At 50.7% G+C, this 19,595-nt stretch overlaps 1 protein-coding gene across 11 annotated transcripts in view; it reads right to left on the bottom strand.

Annotated features, from left to right (window-relative positions):
* Positions 1 to 3,517: 3,517 nt before the first annotated feature.
* Positions 3,518 to 19,595, bottom strand: part of AP4S1 (adaptor related protein complex 4 subunit sigma 1) — a 243,757-nt gene continuing 227,679 nt past the window's right edge. For all 11 annotated transcript variants that reach the window (XM_085627380.1, XM_085627376.1, XM_085627383.1 and 8 more), the window contains 4 exons: positions 15,086 to 15,172; positions 11,169 to 11,237; positions 8,720 to 8,731; positions 3,518 to 4,467 (listed from right to left, as the gene is read on the bottom strand). In XM_085627380.1, coding sequence (XP_085483506.1) covers positions 4,339 to 4,467; positions 8,720 to 8,731; positions 11,169 to 11,237; positions 15,086 to 15,172 — 297 coding nt within the window. In that variant the 3' untranslated portion in view covers positions 3,518 to 4,338. The remainder of the gene's footprint in view (positions 4,468 to 8,719; positions 8,732 to 11,168; positions 11,238 to 15,085; positions 15,173 to 19,595) is intronic.

The following is a 19,595-nucleotide window of genomic DNA, read 5'->3' as shown; positions in this document are numbered from 1 at the left end:
CCGATGCCTGGAGGTAGCGAATTCCATATTCTAGGTGATGCACCTGAGAACGCTCTGTTGTAAGTTTTCTTTGTTGCGGAAAATCGGTGGCTTCAACACTTGGTCTCTGGCGCTCCTGGATTGTCTGCTTTCTCCCCAAATCACTAATTTCTGAGCTAGATATCTTGGTGTCTTGAGGTTTTGAGCTTTGTGTGTTATACATGTCAGTTTGAGCTGAATCCTGGCTTCATGAGTTAGCCAGTTCAGCGCTTTCAGGTGAGGAGCGATATGGTCGAATTTTTTTGAACCTGTTATGAGCCTTGTTGCTGCGTTGAGGCAGGTTTTTAGAGGTGCTGTAGCAATTTTGGGGAGCCCAGAAAGTGTTGTGCATCCGTATTCTATCCTCGAGATTACTAATGCCTGAACTGCCGTTTTGAGGTCTGCCGTTTCGATGAAAGGTTTCAATTTCTTAATACAGCTCTGGTGAAATCTTGCATTTCTAGCCAACGTGTTCATATGTGATTGCATGCTTAGGCTTTGGTCTAGAGTAATTCCTAGAGATTTGGTTGAATCTACGATGATCGGGGTGCAATTGAGTGCGGTGATCAAATTGGTCCATTCTCTTATAATGGGCGGGCTTTTGGTGGGAGTAATTAGGAGGAATTCTGGGTTTTTTTGCATTTAGTTTAAGCTGATTGCTTGTTAACCATTGCATCGTCGCCCTTAAAGCCTTGTTCATTGTTCTGATCTCCTCCTAAGAGCAAATCTTAATATAAGTCGGAATGTCATTAGCGTACATGTGGAAAGGGATGTTGGCACGGTGGAGTATATCCGTTAGTGGTTCCACATATAAGCTGAAGAGAGAATGGGAGAGGGTTGATCCTTGTGGAACCCCTCTCTGGATGGGGGGCGGATGTTGACGGGTTCTTATACACCGGAAATCTTCGTGATCTGTTCCTCAAGTAGGACTTGAACCATTCAATAATGTTCCCGAAAAACCCCATCCTGTTCTCCAGTCGTTCTAGCAACACTTCGTGGTTAACTGTGTCGAATGCAGATGATAAATCAAGGAGGATTAAAAGACAAGCTTTGTTTTGGTCCAGAGCCAGTAATGCGTCGTCTACAATGTACAGAATTGCCATTTCCGTACTATGATTAGGTCTAAATCCTGGTTGGCAATCGTCTAGTAGTTGGAATTTAGATCTGTGCTGACAGTAGTTGCTGAACATTTTTCTATCACTTTAGCGAATAGAGGAATGTTGGATACTGGCCAAAAATTGCTAGGTTGAGTGGGATTCTCTGTCGGTTTCTTCATGATGGGAATGACCCGTCCCATTTTTAAACAGTCTGGGAAGGATCCTTGAGACAAGGAAGCATTGACTGTTGATGTCCAACTGGGGATGATCTCCTGGTCAATGTACGGCACAAATTTTGCAGGGAGTGAATCCTACAATGTATGTACAAAATGATAAATATTTGATGAAAACGAATTTCCACAGATTATCATTTGTGTGCAATTTAGTTTTATCAGTCAAACTACATGTGTGTAAAAATGTAGTGGCCAGGTCTCGGGGTTCTGTGTAGCTGTGAAGTCACGGAAGGGGTCAAGGTGCACCGTACTCTCTGAACCACCCCTCTGCGGTGGGAAGATGCCACCTTTGAAATAAGATGCTAAGGGCCTTATTTGATATTTGGTGAATGGCACATTCTCCGCCGGGCCAACAGAGTCAAATACTCCATTGCCCTGATGGAGGTGCCTGGCTGCCAAATTTTGAAACGTCTGCCGGCACAGCGGACATTTTTAGCATTGAGAGGAACGACCATCATGGTGGTTCCTGCCCATGCATTGCAAGTTTACTGTAAGGCTCCGCCAACATGACGGAGCTGTACGTCAAACGTACAATTTGTTTTTTTTAATTTCACAAATAAAATACCAAAGCGGGATTTTCTTTTTGAAAATAGAACTCCCATGATGAGGAGGCACTGAGCAGTTTTGAGTATCCCTTTTGGTCAGGTTTTTTCTTGCGGTGACGATAATTTGAAAACGGCTGCATGTCGACACATCTAAATGAGGTGGCCAGACATACAGCCAAACCTCTGACGGCCCTTACTCTGTCAGAGTAGTTTGACCACACCAGAGACGGAGTAGTCTCTGCCATAAAGGTGTGGCCTCCAAATTTAAATCGAGCGGGCAGACCATTATGTTGGCAGGTAAGGAACTCGTTGCTGTTGTGACGGAGTTCCCTCTCCACCACCATATAAATTGTGCTCCAACTGTTAAAACTCCAGTGAGTCTTTCAACACCTCCCCTGTGTGATGTCTGTAGAAATTTCTGACATTTTATCTGACGTCAACTATGAACAATCCATCTTAATGTTTGAATTGGGAAACACTCTAATTCTACTTGAAATGTGGGTGGGAAAGGAAACTTTTTGACCTCCTGCTCTTTCTCCTCAGCAGGAAATCGCTCGAAATTTGGAGAGAGAGAGAGAGAGAAAGAGGGGGAGAGAGAGAGGAGAGAGAGGAGAGAGAGGAGAGAGGAGAGAGAGAGAGAGAGAGAGGGGGGGGAGAGAGAGTGAGAGAGTGAGAGAGAGAGGAGAGAGAGGAAAGAGAGGAGAGAGAGGAAAGAGAGGAAAGAGAGGAGAGAGAGGAGAGAGAGGAGAGAGTGAGAGAGAGGGAGAGGGAGAGGGAGAGGGAGAGGGAGAGGGAGAGGGAGAGGGAGAGGGAGAGGGAGAGAGGAGAGAGGAGAGAGGGAGAGAGGGAGAGAGAGAGAGAGAGAGAGAGAGAGAGAGAGAGAGAGAGAGAGAGAGAGAGAGAGAGAGAGAGAGAGACTGTGTCAGTCATCTCCCAACCTTCACCAGATGTTTTAAATGATTTGTTTTGCTCATTCTGATTTTCTTCCATGTTTCATGCAGTTGAATGAATGTGCGGAGCAGGATTTGGGACATGGGTTGGTTGTTAAAGGAGACTTAGGAACTTTCAACAACCACTGGCTAGTGCAACAACTGTTGCAGAGTAATTTACCACGCAAGACTGATCAGGTGTAGCATCTTTAGGTGTCTTTTGCATCAGTGGTCCAGTTCTGGCTAGTGCTTGTCCAGATATGTGACATTATTCAATCTAAATGTCGCCCATACATACAGGTCAATCAGTGATTAGCTGCCAGAAGTCATGATTTGACCTACAAGATGACATCAGAACTTAATAACAGGAAACGTACACTCACAGTGGTACATAAGTCACGGAACAGGTGTACGCTAGAGGACTTTAAGAGTAGCTGACAAAGCCTCGAAAGTCACAAAACTTGGCAGTGACAGACTTTAGTCACTCATTACCAATGCCCCCGCCCCCAAGCCCTGCCCACCCCCGGTGTCGCGACTCCGCTGCACTACAGGACATCGACTGGTATAGTTAGGTTCACTGTTGAAAGGCAGGAGGTGGGTCCACACTGTGTGGCTTGATTGAAAACACCAGGGTTTGAAGGACATGGAGGTAGGTGTAGCATGAAGACTAAAAACAGTACAAATCAAACAACCCATATCAGTACTTTTTGTTTTAATACAATATACATTTACGGGAGTACTGACACACCTGCGTGTCTGCACAACCAAACTCCCCCTTAAGAATGTGGCGATGGTAGCAGCCCATGATGTCATACAGAATGGCAGGTCGAAGGTCGGTTTCAGCCCATTTCACTCTGAGACTGAGGTCAACTTCTGATCAATCTTCAGGTCAGTGCATGTTGAGGGACAGGTGTCCATGTTGTGACAAGTGTTATTATTAATGTTGCAAGTTAGGACTAATGCCTAGGTGATTTTAAAAGTTGTGGTCTTTCTTTTGCATATCCACCTCCAAATGCTATAGAGAACAGTCTCTGCACCGGACACTTGTAACGTTATACTTTTATTTGATCTGAAACATCCTGTGTTGACCAGGAAGAGAACAGCAGCTTAGAAGGACAGATGCTGCAGGAGGCTCCTTGGTGATGTGCAGGGGACTGGAGAAGCAGGGCTGGGTCTTCACCGAACAGGACACCTCTTCGCAGTAGCTTGAAACATCACCAAATCCGGTGCCTGGTGGCAATAGGCCAGGTCCTAACCGGAAAATATGCCGCTTTGCAGCAGGACTGGTCTTCACCCAACTGGATGCCACTTGGCAGTAGATCTGGTCATCCATGAACTCAAAGCCATGAGGCAGCAGGCTGGGTCTTTGCTGAACCTGAAGCCACATGACAGTAGGTTGGGTCGTCACCAAACACGATGTCAGGTGGCAGTAGGCTGGGTCTATGTTAAACCTGCTCGATCTAACAGAAGTCGGCCCAGGTCTTCGCTCTCCTTAGTAGTCATGCAGGATGTGAACTCAGGATTCAGACACTTTGTCAAGTATAAGTAAAGGTGCAAGGATACGGCTCTTGTTGGTTTCCACCGTACAGCCATTTAGAACCATCTCATCCAAAATGATGTGCACTTTATCCAAGTTAAACATGATCTGCAGGAATGAGCGTTAAGGACTTGTGTTCACCATTGATGGATCTACTGCAACATATCAGACCCTGTGCTACCCCAAGACACCATTGCCATTCTTCATGTCACCGAGCTACAGGGCACATCTCAGACACTGCATAGCCCCATGGCATTTTCACCAGTCTCCATGTCACCGAGCTACAGGGCACATCTCAGACACTGCATATGCCCTTGGCACCTTCACCAGTCCCCATGTCACCGAACTACAGGAGTGGTCTCAGATACTGCATAGTCCCATGGCACTTTCACCAGTCTCCATGTCACCGAGCTACAGGACACATCTCAGACACTGCATATACCCATGGCACCTTCACCAGTCTCCATGTCACTGAGCTGCAGGAGTTGTCTCAGACACTGCCTATACCCATGGCACCTTCACCAGTCTCCATGTCACCGAGCTACAGGAGTCGTCCAAGGCACTGCATATACCCATGGCACCTTCACCAGTCTCCATGTCACCGAGCTACAGGAGTCGTCTCAGACACAGCATATACCCATGGCACCTTCACCAGTCTCCATGTCACCGAGCTACAGAGCACATCTCAGACACTGCATAGCCCCATAGCACTTTCACCAGTCTCCATGTCACCGAGCTACAGGGCACATCTCAGACACTGCATATGCCCTTGGCACCTTCACCAGTCCCCATGTCACCGAACTAAAGGAGTGGTCTCAGATACTGCATAGCCCCATGGCACTTTCACCAGACTCCATGTCACCGAGCTACAGGGCACATCTCAGACACTGCATATGCCCTTGGCACCTTCACCAGTCTCCGAGCTACAGGAGTTGTTTCAGAACATACATAGTTCCAGGGCTGTCCTCGATGGCATGGTCCCAAGGTTTTCTCCAACCCATGGCGAAGAGAGACAGGGCCAATACCAAAAATCCTTCCAACACTGCTAGGTCCTGACCATGCACTATGCTGAAGGCTGTCGGCACCAGGGTTCCACCACTCACACTCTACCCTAGCGTCTAGTGCCAGGGTTCTCTCTAATCTATCATCTAATGCCAAGGTTCGCCCAGACCGTACATCCTCCAAAGACTCTTGCTGGATTCCCTTCTCTCGCTCAACTCCATGGCAGCAACTACCAGGGTCTTTTCTCAGGACATGCACCATGCCAAGGATACATCTGCTTCCCAACTCCCTTCTCACACATCTGGTGCCCAGACCCACCACAGACCAGGGTCTGGCCAAAGCTCAGACCATACTCTGATATGTTACAGACCTCTAAGGCCTGTCCAGAGCATGCACTGTCTCAAGGCTTGCTCGCCAGCCTCCTACACATCACACACCTCATGGGTTTGTCCAGTGTCACCAAAGATCTCACGAGGCTCCCACACACCAGAGACCTACAGGACCTGTCTAGACCATGGACTCTGGTAAAGCGCACTCACTAGGCTCCCACACATCACAGGCCTCCAGGGTCAGTCTAGACCATGGACTCCTGGTACACCTCCCTCACTAGGCTCTCAAACATCAGAGACCTACAGGACCTGTCTTGAGCATAGACTTTTGGTAAAGCTCCCTCGCTAGGCTCCCACACATCACAGATCTCTAGGGCCTGTCAAGATCATGGACTCTGGGTAAAGCGCCCTCACTAGGCTCTCACACATCAGAGACCTCCAGGGTCAGTCTAGACCATGGATTCCTGTTAAAGATCTCTCACTAGGCACCTACACATCACAGACCTCCAGGGTCTGTCTAGACCATGCACTCTGGTAAAGCTCTCTCACTAGGCACCTACACATCACAGACCTCCAGGGTCTGTCTAGACCATGGACTCCTGGTAAAGCTCCCTCGCTAGGCTCCCACACATCACAGATCTCTAGGGCCTGTCAAGACCATGGACTCTTGGTAAAGCTCCCTCACTAGGCTCCCACATATCAGAGACCTCCAGGGTCTGTCTAGACCATGGACTCCTGGTAAAGCTCCCTCGCTAGGCTCCCACACATCAGAGATCTCCAGGACCTATCTAGACCATGGACTCTTGGTAAAGTGCCCTCACTAGGCTCCCACACATCAGAGACCTCCAGGGTCAGTCTAGTCCATGGACTCTGGTAAAGCTCTCTCACTAGGCTCTTACACATCACAGACCTCCAGAACCTGTCTAGACCATGGACTCTTGGTAAAGCGCCCTCACTAGGCTCCCACACATCACAGACCTCCAGGGTCTGTCTAGACCATGGACTCCTGGTAAAGCTCTCTCACGAGGCTCCCACACATCACAGACCTCCAGGGTCTGCCTAGACCATGGACTCTTGGTAAAGCGCCCTCACTAGGCTCCCACACATCACAGACCTCCAGGGTCTGTCTAGACCATGGACTCCTGGTAAAGCTCTCTCACGAGGCTCCCACACATCACAGACCTCCAGGGTCTGCCTAGACCATGGACTCTTGGTAAAGCGCCCTCACTAGGCTCCCACACATCACAGACCTCCAGGGTCTGTCTAGACCATGGACTCCTGGTAAAGCTCTCTCACGAGGCTCCCACACATCACAGACCTCCAGGGTCTGTCTAGACCATGGACTCCTGGTAAAGCTCCCTCACTAGGCTCCCACACATCACAGACCTCCAGGGTCTGTCTAGACCATGGACTCTTGGTAAAGTGCCCTTGCTAGGCTCCCACACATCAGAGATCTCCAGGACCTGTCTAGACCATGGACTCCTGGTAAAGCTCTCTCACGAGGCTCCCACACATCACAGACCTCCAGGACCTGTCTAGACCATGGACTCTTGGTAAAGCGCCCTCACTAGGCTCCCACACATCACAGACCTCCAGGGTCTGTCTAGACCATGGACTCTGGTAAAGCTCTCACTAGGCTCTCACACATCTGTTTAGACTATGGACTCTTGGTAAAGCGCCCTCACTAGGCTCTCACACATCAGAGACCTCCAGGACCTGTCTAGAGCATAGACTTTTGGTAAAGCTCCCTCGCTAGGCTCCCACACATCACAGATCTCTAGGGCCTGTCAAGACCATGGACTCTGGGTAAAGTGCCCTCACTAGGCTACCACACATCACAGACCTCCAGGGTCAGTCTAGACCATGGACTCCTGGTAAAGCTCTCTCACTAGGCACCTACACAACACAGACCTCCAGGGTCAGTCTAGACCATGGACTCCTGGTAAAGTTCTCTCACTAGGCTCCCACACATCACAGACCTCCAGGGTCTGTCTAGACCATGGACTCTTGGTAAAGTGCCCTCGCTAGGCTCCCACACATCAGAGATCTCCAGGACCTGTCTAGACCATGGACTCTTGGTAAAGTGCCCTCGCTAGGCTCCCACACATAAGAGACCTCCAGGGTCAGTCTAGTCCATGGACTCTGGTAAAGCTCTCTCACTAGGCACCTACACATCACAGACCTCCAGGGTCTGTCTAGACCATGGACTCTGGTAAAGCTCTCTCACTAGGCTCTTACACATCACAGACCTCCAGGCTCTGTTTAGACCATGGACTCCTGGTAAACCTCCCTTACTACGCCCTCACACATCAGAGACCTCCAGGACCTGTCTAGACCACAGACTCTTGATAAAGCCCACTCACTAGGCTCCCACACATCAGAGACCTCCAGGGCCTGTCTCTCTAGTGTCCACATGTCTCTCTTCACCAGGCTCCCATATGACAGATCTTCAGGACCTTCCCAGACCTTGCATCATCCCAAAGTCCACCTACTGAGCTCACTCATACCACAGACATGCAGGGCTTGTCCAAACCACGCCTTATCCCAAGGCAGTCACACTCACACATACAGGTTCAAAGCTCTATGGCCTAGTCAAACCATGCACCCCCAAAGCTCTGTCACTGAGCTCACATACTTCACAGACTTCCAGGGCCCATCTAGCGTCTCAAGGACCACTTCAGCGGGTCTAATCCGACTTTTTATTTTAAATGAAAACTCTTTTGCTTGAGTAGGTAAAAAACATCCATGCGACGAGACAAATCGTAGTCTGTAAGGACTGTGATGAAGAAGTATCGGACTTGGAGTAATGAAGATTATGGATACATAATTGGGCCATTTTTTCATGGACAATGTACAACATCTGGCAACTGCGCAATCATAAATACATACATCTCAACTAGTCTGAGTTAGAGGGAAGACCCTGGCCAATACCTGCTCATATTAGGCATTCATTAACCCTGCGGCTTTGCTGGTTTATGTGAATTTGACTGGCATTGCAGGTAATGCTGCTGTGCTATTGAAAAGGATACATCAAGTTCGCTCTGTGAAGAGAGGAGAAAGAGCAGATTAGAGCAGCGCTAACACATGGTTTACTATACCTGCCCTTAGGACAACATGTGCCAAGCTGGGTTCCTCCCAAAATGTCCCCCCTGCAGTTTTGCTCTTCAACCTTAATTGTTGGCATTCCAGAAGGATGCAACCCTGTCTGGCAGACCATGGCAGTGGCACCCATGGAAGGCAGTAATGTACACATGCTACCTCTGCTATATATATCTCCCACTCTCTCTATCTCTCTCTCTCAATCTCTCTATCAGGATCTGTACTGTCGCAGGTGCCCATCTCTGCTTCCAGGCCAGCTATCCTACCACGGGGGAAGTGCCACCCCACTGCAAACTTAGGAGGCCCCAAACTCAATGCCACAGTGAAGCAGCAAGAGTGCCATTGAGCGATTGTTAGACATTAACATAAATGCAGGCAGACAACTACGCTGACACACATGCCCGCACATATGCCTCCCTCCCCCTGGATAAAGAATCTTTCTGTGACAGAAAATGCGAGAGTGAGTCTCCGGCTGTAGAAACTCCCACCAGGCCACCTGCCTCCATCCATAGCTATGTCTTCCTGCCTTGCAGGCTTCTAAGGTTTTGACTCGGCTAGAACTGAGTCTAATGTGCCAGTTCCATCACTGCTTCATCCGACTGCTATTGAAATTACTGAAGAGAATCTGCCCCAGCTAACAGCAGAAAAGTGAGCCATCCCTTGTTTTGGAGGTCTATGTCTTTGCAATCTCTGTTTTCACACATGTCCAAGTCCTCTCACGAGGCGGTGGCTGAGATATTCTGGTCTTATTTTATGGAGAGCCTTGTATGCGTGTGTGAGGAGCTTCAAGGTGATTCTCTTGTTGATTGAGAGCAGTGGAGTTGTCAGAGGTGTTGTGTCATGTGGCTGCAGCGGGGATTTCAGGGACCAGTCTGGCTGCGGCGTTTTGGACATTCTGTAGTTTCCTGAGTTGTTTCTGGGTGATGCCAGTGTAGAGTGCGTTGCTGTATTCAAGTCTGCTGGTGACTAGTGTGAGGGTAACCGTCTTTCTAGATTCTGTGGGGAGTCATCTGAAAGTCTTTCGAAGCAGACAGAGCGTGTAGAAACAGGATGAGGATACTGCGTTGATTTGGCGGTTCATTGAGAGTGAGGAATCCAGTATGATGCCGATATTGCATGCGTAGTTCGTAGGGGTGGGAGGGGTTCCTTGTGCTGTGGGCCATGAGCACCCACCCCCTCAGCCTCCCAGGCTGAGGGGGTGGGTCCTAGGATGAGTAAATAGGTCTTATCCGAGTTGAGCTTGAGGCAGCTGTCTTTCATCCAGCTAGCAAGCAGACGATGTTGAGTCCCTTGGCTTCTGACAATGGCTTCGAGGGGGGCCATGTAGACATTGGAGAGGGTGGGGCTCAGGGAGGAGCCCTGGGGTACTCCGCACCTTATCTCTGTAGTTTTAGAGAAGAACGGGAGAAGTCTGACTCGCTGTGTTCGGCCAGTCAGGTAGGAGTGGATCCAGTCCAGTACCTTGTCGCAGATTCCTTCGTCATGGAGTCTCATGATGAGGGTGCGTAGTAGACGGTGTCAAAGGCAGCTGGGAAGTCTAGTAGGATGAGGGCTGTGGTTTCGCCCTGGTCGAGGAGGAAGCGGATGTCGTGGGTCGCGGCGAGGAGTGCGGTCTTTTGCTGCCTTTTGCTAGGTGTGCAATATGCAAATAATACATGCATAACACTCACTTATTCCTAGGGTAAACATCTTCTTGGCACTCACATCCTCGTTGCACTCCCCTCATCCAGGTATAAAGACCTTCCTAGCATTCACTTCCTCCAACTACACGGACACTCACTCCAGCTACACGGACACTCACTCCACTTGCTCCCATCCAGATGAAAAATATGCTCTTATCCTGCACTCCCTTGTGCCCGAAAGATTCTTCTGTCGCTCACCTCCTTTCCGTAATATCTTTAGCACTCACTCCCACCTAGTGTAAAGATCCTCTTGTCGCTCACTTCCTTTCCGTAATCTCTTTAGCATTCACTCCCACCTAGTGTAAAGATCCTCCTGTCGCTCACCTCCTCCCAGTAATCTCTTTAGCACTCACTCACACCTAGTGCAAAAATCCTCCTGTCGCTCGCCTCCTCCCCGTAATCTCTTTAGCACTCACTCCCACCTAGTGCAAAAATCCTTCTGTCGCCCGCCTCCTCCCCGTAATCTCTTTAGCACTCCCACCTAGTGCAAAAATCCTCCTGTCGCTCGCCTCCTCCCAGTAATCTCTTTAGCGCTCACGCCCACCTAGTGTAGGGTCCTCCCGTCGCTCACCTCCTTTCAGTAATCTCTATAGCACTCACTCCCACCTAGAGTAAAGATCCTCCTGTCATTCACCTTTTCCCGGTAATCTCTTTAGCACTCACTCCCACCTAGTGTAAAGATCCTCCTGGTACTCACCACACGGCTGAAGTATTTGTCCAGAACCTCAACAAAGTTGTGGATGAGTTCGTACACAGCCATTTCATTCTGAAATTGGAGGATAAAAGGCGAGTGAGAAGCCATTAAATAGCCATGGATCACTATTGAGGATGGTGAATGAGGAGATGGCTACTGTCCATGCTCTGCAACAGAGGAGGGAAAGTGAGGAGTCAACTACTGTCCATAGTTCACAACAGAGGTGTACTGGGGAGCCAGCTACTGTCCATGCTCAGCAACAGACGAGAGGGAGAGAAGACTCAACTACAGCCCATAGTTCACAACAGAGGTGTACTGGGGAGACGGCTACTGTCCATTCTCTACAACAGAGGTGGGTGCGTGTGGAGCAGATTATGTCCATGGTCCACAACAACGGTGTATTGGCGAACAAACTACTGTCCCTAGTCTCGATTAGACGTGGGCGTGGAGTGTTTTACTGTCCATGGACGCAGGAGAGGAGGGTTCAGGTAATACAAAGGGAGAGATGGGGAGTTATGGTGAGTAAGGCAGCGAATGGACTGAGGGGCCTCATGGGCCAGTCATATGAATAAAGTCCAGGGTGTGAGTTGAGGGAATGTATTGGTGGGTTGAGGGGACGTGGTGGTGTGTTGAGGGAATGTGGTGGTGTGTTGAAGGAATGTGGTGGTGGATAGAGGGAATGTGGTGGTGGGTAGAGGGAATGTGGTGGTGGGTTGAGGAGATGCGGTGGTGAGTTGAGCAGATGCGGTGGCGGGTTGAGCAGATGGTGGGTTGAGGGGATGCGGTGGTGGGTTGAGGGAATGCATGGTGGGTTGAGGGAATGCAGTGGTGGATTAAGGGAATGCAGTGGTGGGTTACGGGAATGCGGTGGTGGGTTGAGGAGATGCCCTGGTGGGTTGAGGAGATGCCCTGGTGGGTTGAGGAGATGCCCTGGTGGGTTGAGGAGATGCCCTGGTGGGTTGAGGAGATGCCCTGGTGGGTTGAGGAGATGCCCTGGTGGGTTGAGGAGATGCCCTGGTGGGTTGAGGAGATGCCCTGGTGGGTTGAGGAGATGCCCTGGTGGGTTGAGGGGATGCCCTGGTGGGTTGAGGGGATGCCCTGGAGGGTGGAGGGGATGCCCTGGTGGGTTGAGGGGATGCCCTGGTGGGTTGAGGGGATGTGGTGGTGGGTTGAGGGGATGTGGTGGTGGGTTGAGGGGATGTGGTGGTGGGTTGAGGGGATGTGGTGGTGGGTTGAGGGGATGTGGTGGTGGGTTGAGGGGATGTGGTGGTGGGTTGAGAAGATGCAGTAGGAGGTTGAGGAGATATGGTTGTGGGTTGAAGGGATATGGTAGTGGGTTGAAGGGATATGGTGGTGGGTTGAGAAGATGGAGTAGGAGGTTGAGGAGATATGGTTGTGGGTTGAAGGGATATGGTAGTGGGTTGAAGGGACGTGGTGGGGGATTGAAGTAAAGTGGTGGTAGGTTGAGGAGACTTGGTAGTGGGTCGAGGGGATGTGGTGGTGGGGTGAGGGGATGCGTTGGTGGGTTGAGGGGATGTGGTAGTGAAGGTTTGTGGTGGTAGGGTGAGGGGATGCGTTGGTGGGTTGAAGGGATGCGGTGGTGTGTTGAGGGGATGTGGTGGTGTTTCGAGGGGATGCGGTGGTGTGTTGAGGGGATGCGGTGGTGGGTTGAGGAGATGCGGTGGTGAGTTATGCGGTGGTGCATTAAGGAGGTGTGGTGGTGGGTTGAGGGGATGCAGTGGTGGGTTGAGGGGATGCAGTGGTGGGTTGAGGGGATGCGGTGGTGGTTTGAGGGGATACGGTGGTGGTTTGAGGGGATACGGTGGTGGGTTGAGGGGATACAGTGGTGGGTCGAGGGGATACGGTGGTGGGTTGAGGGGATACGGTGGTGGGGTTGAGGGGATACGGTGGTGGGGTTGAGGGGATGTGGTGGGGGTTTAGAAGAAGTGGTGAAAGTTTGAGGAGATGTGGTGGTGGGTTAAGGTGGTGGGTGGAGGAGATGTGGTGGTGGCTGAAGGGATGCAGTGGTGACTAGGTCCCAGTGGTGGTCGAGAGGGACGTGCTATTGGGGCATGTGTTGGCAGCTAAGAGAAGGTTCTCAGCTGAAAGAGGCTGCAGTGGTACTAAGGAGCACAGTGTGGTGGCTGGGAGTGTACTGGTGGTAGAGGATGTTTGGTGGTGGCTAAGAGGACGATGTGGCTGCAGAGGTAGGTGTGGCTGAGACAGAGATCTAGGGCTATAGAGGTAGGTTCAAGTGCTGTGGAGGATGATGGATTGTGGTGAAGGGGATGAAATGGAGTACACAATCTTGGTTGAGGGAAGGGTGGTGGTTGAGGAATAATGGCTAAGGGTCTGTGCCAGTAAAGGCTGGAGGGTGTGGTCTTGGCTGAAGTACAGTGCTGGCTGAGGGAGTATGGCTGTTGAGGTGGAGGCTGATGAGTGATTTGTGGCTTAGGGAAGTTGCAGGCAAGAATGAGAGGAAAAGTGGGGAGTTGTGGTGACTAAGAAGAACTTCTTGGCTGAGGAGGTAGAGGTGGCTGCAGTGGGCACTGTTGTCTGAGGGGGTGCGGTGGTATGTGGTGGTGGCTGCAGGATGTTGTGGCGGCTGCGGGCATGTGGTGGTGGATTGAGGAGATGTAGTGGTGGGTTGAGTGGATGTGGTGGGGGTTAAAGGGATGAGGTGGTGGGTTGAAGGGATGTGGTGGTGGGTTGAAGGGATGTGGTGGTGGGTTGAAGGGATGTGGTGGTGGGTTGAAGGGATGTGGTGGTGGGTTGAAGGGATGTGGTGGTGGGTTGAAGGGATGTGGTGGTGGGATAAGGGGATGTGGTGGTGGGATGAGGGGATGTGGTGTTGGGATGAGGGGATGTGGTGTTGGGATGAGGGGATGTGGTGGTGGGTTGAGGAGATGCAGTGGTGGGTTGAGATGCGGTGGTGGGTTGAGGGGATGCTGTGGTGGGTTGAGGGGATGCTGTGGTGGGTTGAGGGGATGCTGTGGTGGGTTGAGGGGATGCTGTGGTGGGTTGAGGGGATGCTGTGGTGGGTTGAGGGGATGCTGTGGTGGGTTGAGGGGATGCTGTGGTGGGTTGAGGGGATGCAGTGATGGGTTGAGGGGATGAAGTGATGGGTTGAGGGGATGAAGTGATGGGTTGAGGGGATGAAGTGATGGGTTGAGGGGATGCAGTGATGGGTTGAGGAGATGTGGTGGGTTGAAGGAATGTGGATGGGGGTTGAGGAAATGTGGTGGTGGGTTAAGGAGATGTGGTGGTGGCTGAAGGGGATGGAGCAGTGACTAGGTTCCCAGTGGTGGTCGAGAGGGACGTGCTATTGGGGAATGTGTTGGCGGCTGAGAGAATGTTCTCAGCTGAAAGAGGCTACAGTGGTACTGAGTAGTGTACTGTGGTGGCTGGGACTGTACTGTTGGCGGAGGATGTTTGGTAGTGGCTAAGAGGACAACGTGGCTGCAGAGGTAGGTGTGGCTGAGACAGAGATGTAGGGCTATAGAGGCAGGTTCAAATGCTGTGGTGCTTTTAGGGGATGCGCTGGTGGTTTGAGGGGATGTGGTGGAAGGTTGAGGGGATGCCTTGGTGGGTTGAGGCGATGTGGTTGTGGGTTGAGGCGATGTGGTTGTGGGTTGAGGAGATGTGGTAGTGGGTTAAGGGGATGTGGTGGTGGGTTGAGGAGATTCAGTGGTACCTTGAGGGGATGTGGTGGTGGGTTGAGGGGATGCAGTGGTGGCTGATTTTGTGCAGTTAGATTGCTAGCTTAAAGGAGTAGTAAGGATTGCTAAAGAAGGAATGATACATTGTGATTATATTATAAGCAAATGATCACAAAAGAGGAGCAAAATTAGGATGTTAATGAGTTGAAGATGAAAGAAAGAAAGACAAAAAAGGGGACAAAACGACAAGGGACATCTCACCTCCGTCTCATCGATGGCAACGACTATGAAGAGAGCAGCATATTGACGATAAACCAGCCTCAGGTCCTTGTACCCCAGGAAGGAACACTGGAAACCAGAGGACAGAGAGACACTGAGTATGAGAAGGAACATTGGAAACCAGAGGATAGAGAGAGACGCGGAGCATGAGAAGGAACACTGGAAACCAGAGGACAGAGAGAGACACTGAGAATGAGAAGGAACACTGGAAACCAGAGGATAGAGAGACACTGAGTATGAGAAGGAACACTGGAGATCAGAGGATGAAGAGACGCTGAGTATGAGAAGGAACACTGCAAACCAGAGGATAGAAAGAACCACTGAGCATGAGAAGGATCACTGGAAACCAGAGGATAGAGAGAGACGCGGAGCATGAGAAGGAACACTGGAAACCAGAGGACAGAGAGAGACACTGAGAATGAGAAGGAACACTGGAAACCAGAGGATAGAGAGACACTGAGTATGAGAAGGAACACTGGAGATCAGAGGATAGACAGAGACGCTGAGCATGAGAAGTAACACAGGAAACCAGAGGATAGAGAGAGGCGCGGAGTATGAGAAGGAACACTGGAAACCAGAGGACAGAGAGAGGCGCGGAGTATGAGAAGGAACACTGGAAACCAGAGGACAGAGAGAGGCGCGGAGTATGAGAAGGAACACTGGAAACCAGAGGATAGAGAGAGACGCGGAGCATGAGAAGGAACACTGGAAACCAGAGGACAGAGAGAGGGGCTGAGCATGAGAAGGAGCACTGGGGACCAGAGGGTAGAGAGAGACACTGAGAATGAGAAGGAACACTGGAAACCAGAGGATAGAGAGACACTGAGTATGAGAAGGAACATTGGAAACCAGAGGATAGAGAGAGACGCGGAGCATGAGAAGGAACACTGGAAACCAGAGGACAGAGAGAGGGGCTGAGCATGAGAAGGAGCACTGGAGATCAGAGGATAGACAGAGACGCTGAGCATGAGAAGTAACACAGGAAACCAGAGGATAGAGAGAGGCGCGGAGTATGAGAAGGAACACTGGAAACCAGAGGACAGAGAGAGGGGCTGAGCATGAGAAGGAGCACTGGGGACCAGAGGGTAGAGAGAGACACTGAGAATGAGAAGGAACACTGGAAACCAGAGGATAGAGAGAGACGCGGAGCATGAGAAGGAACACTGGAAACCAGAGGACAGAGAGAGACACTGAGAATGAGAAGGAACACTGGAGTTCAGAGGATAGAGAGATGCTGAGTATGAGAAGGAACACTGGAAATCAGAGGAAAGAGAGACGCGGAGCATGAGAAGGAACACTGGAAACCAGAGGATAGAGAGACACTGAGTATGAGAAGGAACACTGGAGATCAGAGGATAGACAGAGACGCTGAGCATGAGAAGTAACACAGGAAACCAGAGGACAGAGAGAGGGGCTGAGCATGAGAAGGAGCACTGGGGACCAGAGGATAGAGAGACACTGAGTATGAGAAGGAACATTGGAAACCAGAGGATAGAGAGACACTGAGTATGAGAAGGAACATTGGAAACCAGAGGATAGAGAGAGACGCGGAGCATGAGAAGGAACACTGGAAACCAGAGGACAGAGAGAGGGGCTGAGCATGAGAAGGAGCACTGGGGACCAGAGGGTAGAGAGAGACGCTGAGCATGAGAAGGAGCACTGGAAACCAGAGGGTAGAGAGAGATGCTGAGCATGAGAAGGAACACTGGAAACCAGAGGACAGAGAGAGAGGCTGAGCATGAGAAGAAACAATGGAGATCAGAGGATAGAGAGACACAGAGTATGAAAAGGAACTCAGGAAACCAGAGGATAGAGAGATGCTGAGTAGGAGAAGGAACACTAGAAACCAGAGGATAGAGAGATGCTGAGTAGGAGAAGGAACACTGGAGATCAGAGGATAGAGAGACACTGAGTATGAGAAAGAATACTGGAAATCAGAGGATAAAGAGAGACGCTGTGTAGGAGAGTAGAATCTGCAATTATGTTGCCCCCACTTTTTTTCTGATGTTTACACTGGTTTCTGGCTATAGTCTGGCTGGGACCCTGCTGATCAGGGCCCCAGCCTCTCTGTTCTCTCTAAACAACTTGGAGTGCATATTAGATTCACTAGTGATTGGATACTGTGGTACCTTATGAGCCCCTAGTATATGGTACCCTAGGTACCAAGGGCATAGGTACTTCACAGGCCTACCAGGGGCTGAAGCATGTATTATGCCACCCCTGGGAAGCAGACTAAATCTCACACCACAGGCCTGCTACTGCAGCCTGGGTGAGGTAGTGTTAGTACTCCTCATTGAGGTATAGGTTCCCTATATCTCACCTTACACACACATATAAACCTATCAGTCACCCCTAAGGCAGGCCCTATCAATCCTGAGGGCAGGGTGCTTGGTTTCCATGTGAGGGGTTGCCTCTGCCTGAGTAGGGCCCCTCTGCAGCTCTCAGAGTCCATTCTCTGTAGCGGTTTTGTGGATACGGTTAAACCATATACTCTTAAGTGCATTATAACCTAGCGGTAAATGCTAACTTTCGGATGGCTGCATAAAAACATGTCATGTTTGGAGTCAAACGCTTTGGAATCATACCCCCACACCAGTAACTGGAGTGGGAGTATGATCCCACCCTTCTAGAGGGATAGACATGTTGTACCCACTGTGGAAACACAGTAGAATCCTGAAGAGCCCTGGCATCACAAAATGGTTGCCACCAGCACAGACACTGGGCTGCCCTCCTGCTGCTGACCGAAACCCGCAGTGGAGGAGGCCCAACAATAGGCATCCTGTCACAGGGAGGTGTAACCACCTTCCAGACAGGATTTAGTGTATTGGGGCTGGGTGGGTGCACTCCTAGAGTGCTTTGAAGTCCTGCACTGGGGGAGCAGTAGGCTCCTCTGTGCATATGCCAGCTCAAACCGGTTCAGGGGCTACCAGCCCCTGCTCTGGCGCGAAACTGGACAAAGGGAAGTGGGTGTAGCCACCAACTCCCCTGACCCTCCCATAGGAGTGGTCATAGAGCTAGTCCCTCCCTTCCTTGTAGTATAAGTTAGGGAACCCTTGCCACTGCAAACTAGATATCCCTGGACGACACTCTGAAGAAGAATCCTGGACCTTCGACGTTCCACTACCTCTGGAAGACTGAAATATCTCCCTTGGAGTCAAGGAGTGACTTCCCTGCTTGGCAGGCACCAAAACTTTGCATCAACGGTCGCAAACTTTCCCGCTCCCGCCGGAGTCCGAAGTTCCTGCAGCCCCGGAAGTGGATTTCCTGACTTCTCCAAGGCCATCGTGAGTCCCCAGCGAAGCAGAGGCAAGTAGACCCCACGAGTGACGAGGAACAGCAATACCCGGGTACCGTGCACTATTGTCGAGTGCAACCCCTTCACGACGTGGGCTCCTGGTGAGTGATTCCTCCTGAGGCGTCTTCGCGATCCCTTGCCGGTTGGCTTCTGGGTCCCCAGAAGACTTTTCTACAGAATCAAAGGGCTCCCCTGGTTGCTCCAGGCCTGACCTGACTTACCCTCGCTGGGTGAGTCCCTCAGACCTTGCTGGTCTGCACCGCTGACTTTCTTCACTTTTCATGAGACTTGCTGTTGCCATGGCTTGTTGGCTCCAATCCGGTTGCGGACACCTCAGTAAGCTGCAGACTTCGTGGGACACGCCGAATCCAGCTCCTGGTCGTCGTCAACGCCTCCTGGACCTCGTGGCTGAAGAGTCAAGACACCCGTGATCACCTGAAATCACCGACTACTGTGGGCTTCCAGCTTCCTGGCACTGGCAAGTGACTTTGAACACTGTCTCCTCTGCTTTCAGGTCTTCTTTCTTCTGAATCCAGCCTTAGATTCCACCAGACACTTCTCCTGTCTTCACAAGCAGCAAGTCTTCTTTGGCTCCCATTGAAAACGACGCCGCGACCCAACACCAAAAGACACCTATGCACCCGGCTTCCCTAGGTGAGGTAACTCCAGCACTACGGTGCTCCTGTGGGTGTTGGCTCTAGAACTACTTACCCTGTAAGTGACTTGCATGTAGACTCTCCCGAAGTATCCTAAAACTTAAAAATTCCAACCGCGACTTGCTCCATTGAAGTCCATTGGGATCCGCGGCTGTGTTCTCACACTGCACGCGTCTCCCGTGGGTCCTTTACTTACCTGCCTTGGGTGGATTAGTGAGGCCCCAGCGCTTCTGAAGGCCCTAGGCCTAGTCTCTTCCCAAGTCGATATTCCTAAACCTCTTTTTAAGTATATGGTCTGGTACGCCCCTAGGGCCCCAGCCATATTTGTGCTTAACTTGTTGTGAAATATTGATTTGTGCATATGTCCTTGACTTGTAATCTCACAAAGAGATTAGCAGAGCGTTGTTAGTAATAAATACATATATATTTTATATGTATACCTGTGTGGTGTCCTTTCATTTAGTAATTCAAGAGATTATAAGGTAAAACAAGCTGCTTTACATTCCTCTAAAGACTTAGCCTGAAGGCTGCTCTCCACAGC

This window comes from Triturus cristatus, chromosome 9 (genome assembly GCF_964204655.1).
Source record: "Triturus cristatus chromosome 9, aTriCri1.1, whole genome shotgun sequence".
NCBI classification, from domain to species: Eukaryota; Metazoa; Chordata; class Amphibia; order Caudata; family Salamandridae; genus Triturus; species Triturus cristatus.
This window is presented reverse-complemented; position numbering and strand designations above follow the sequence as displayed.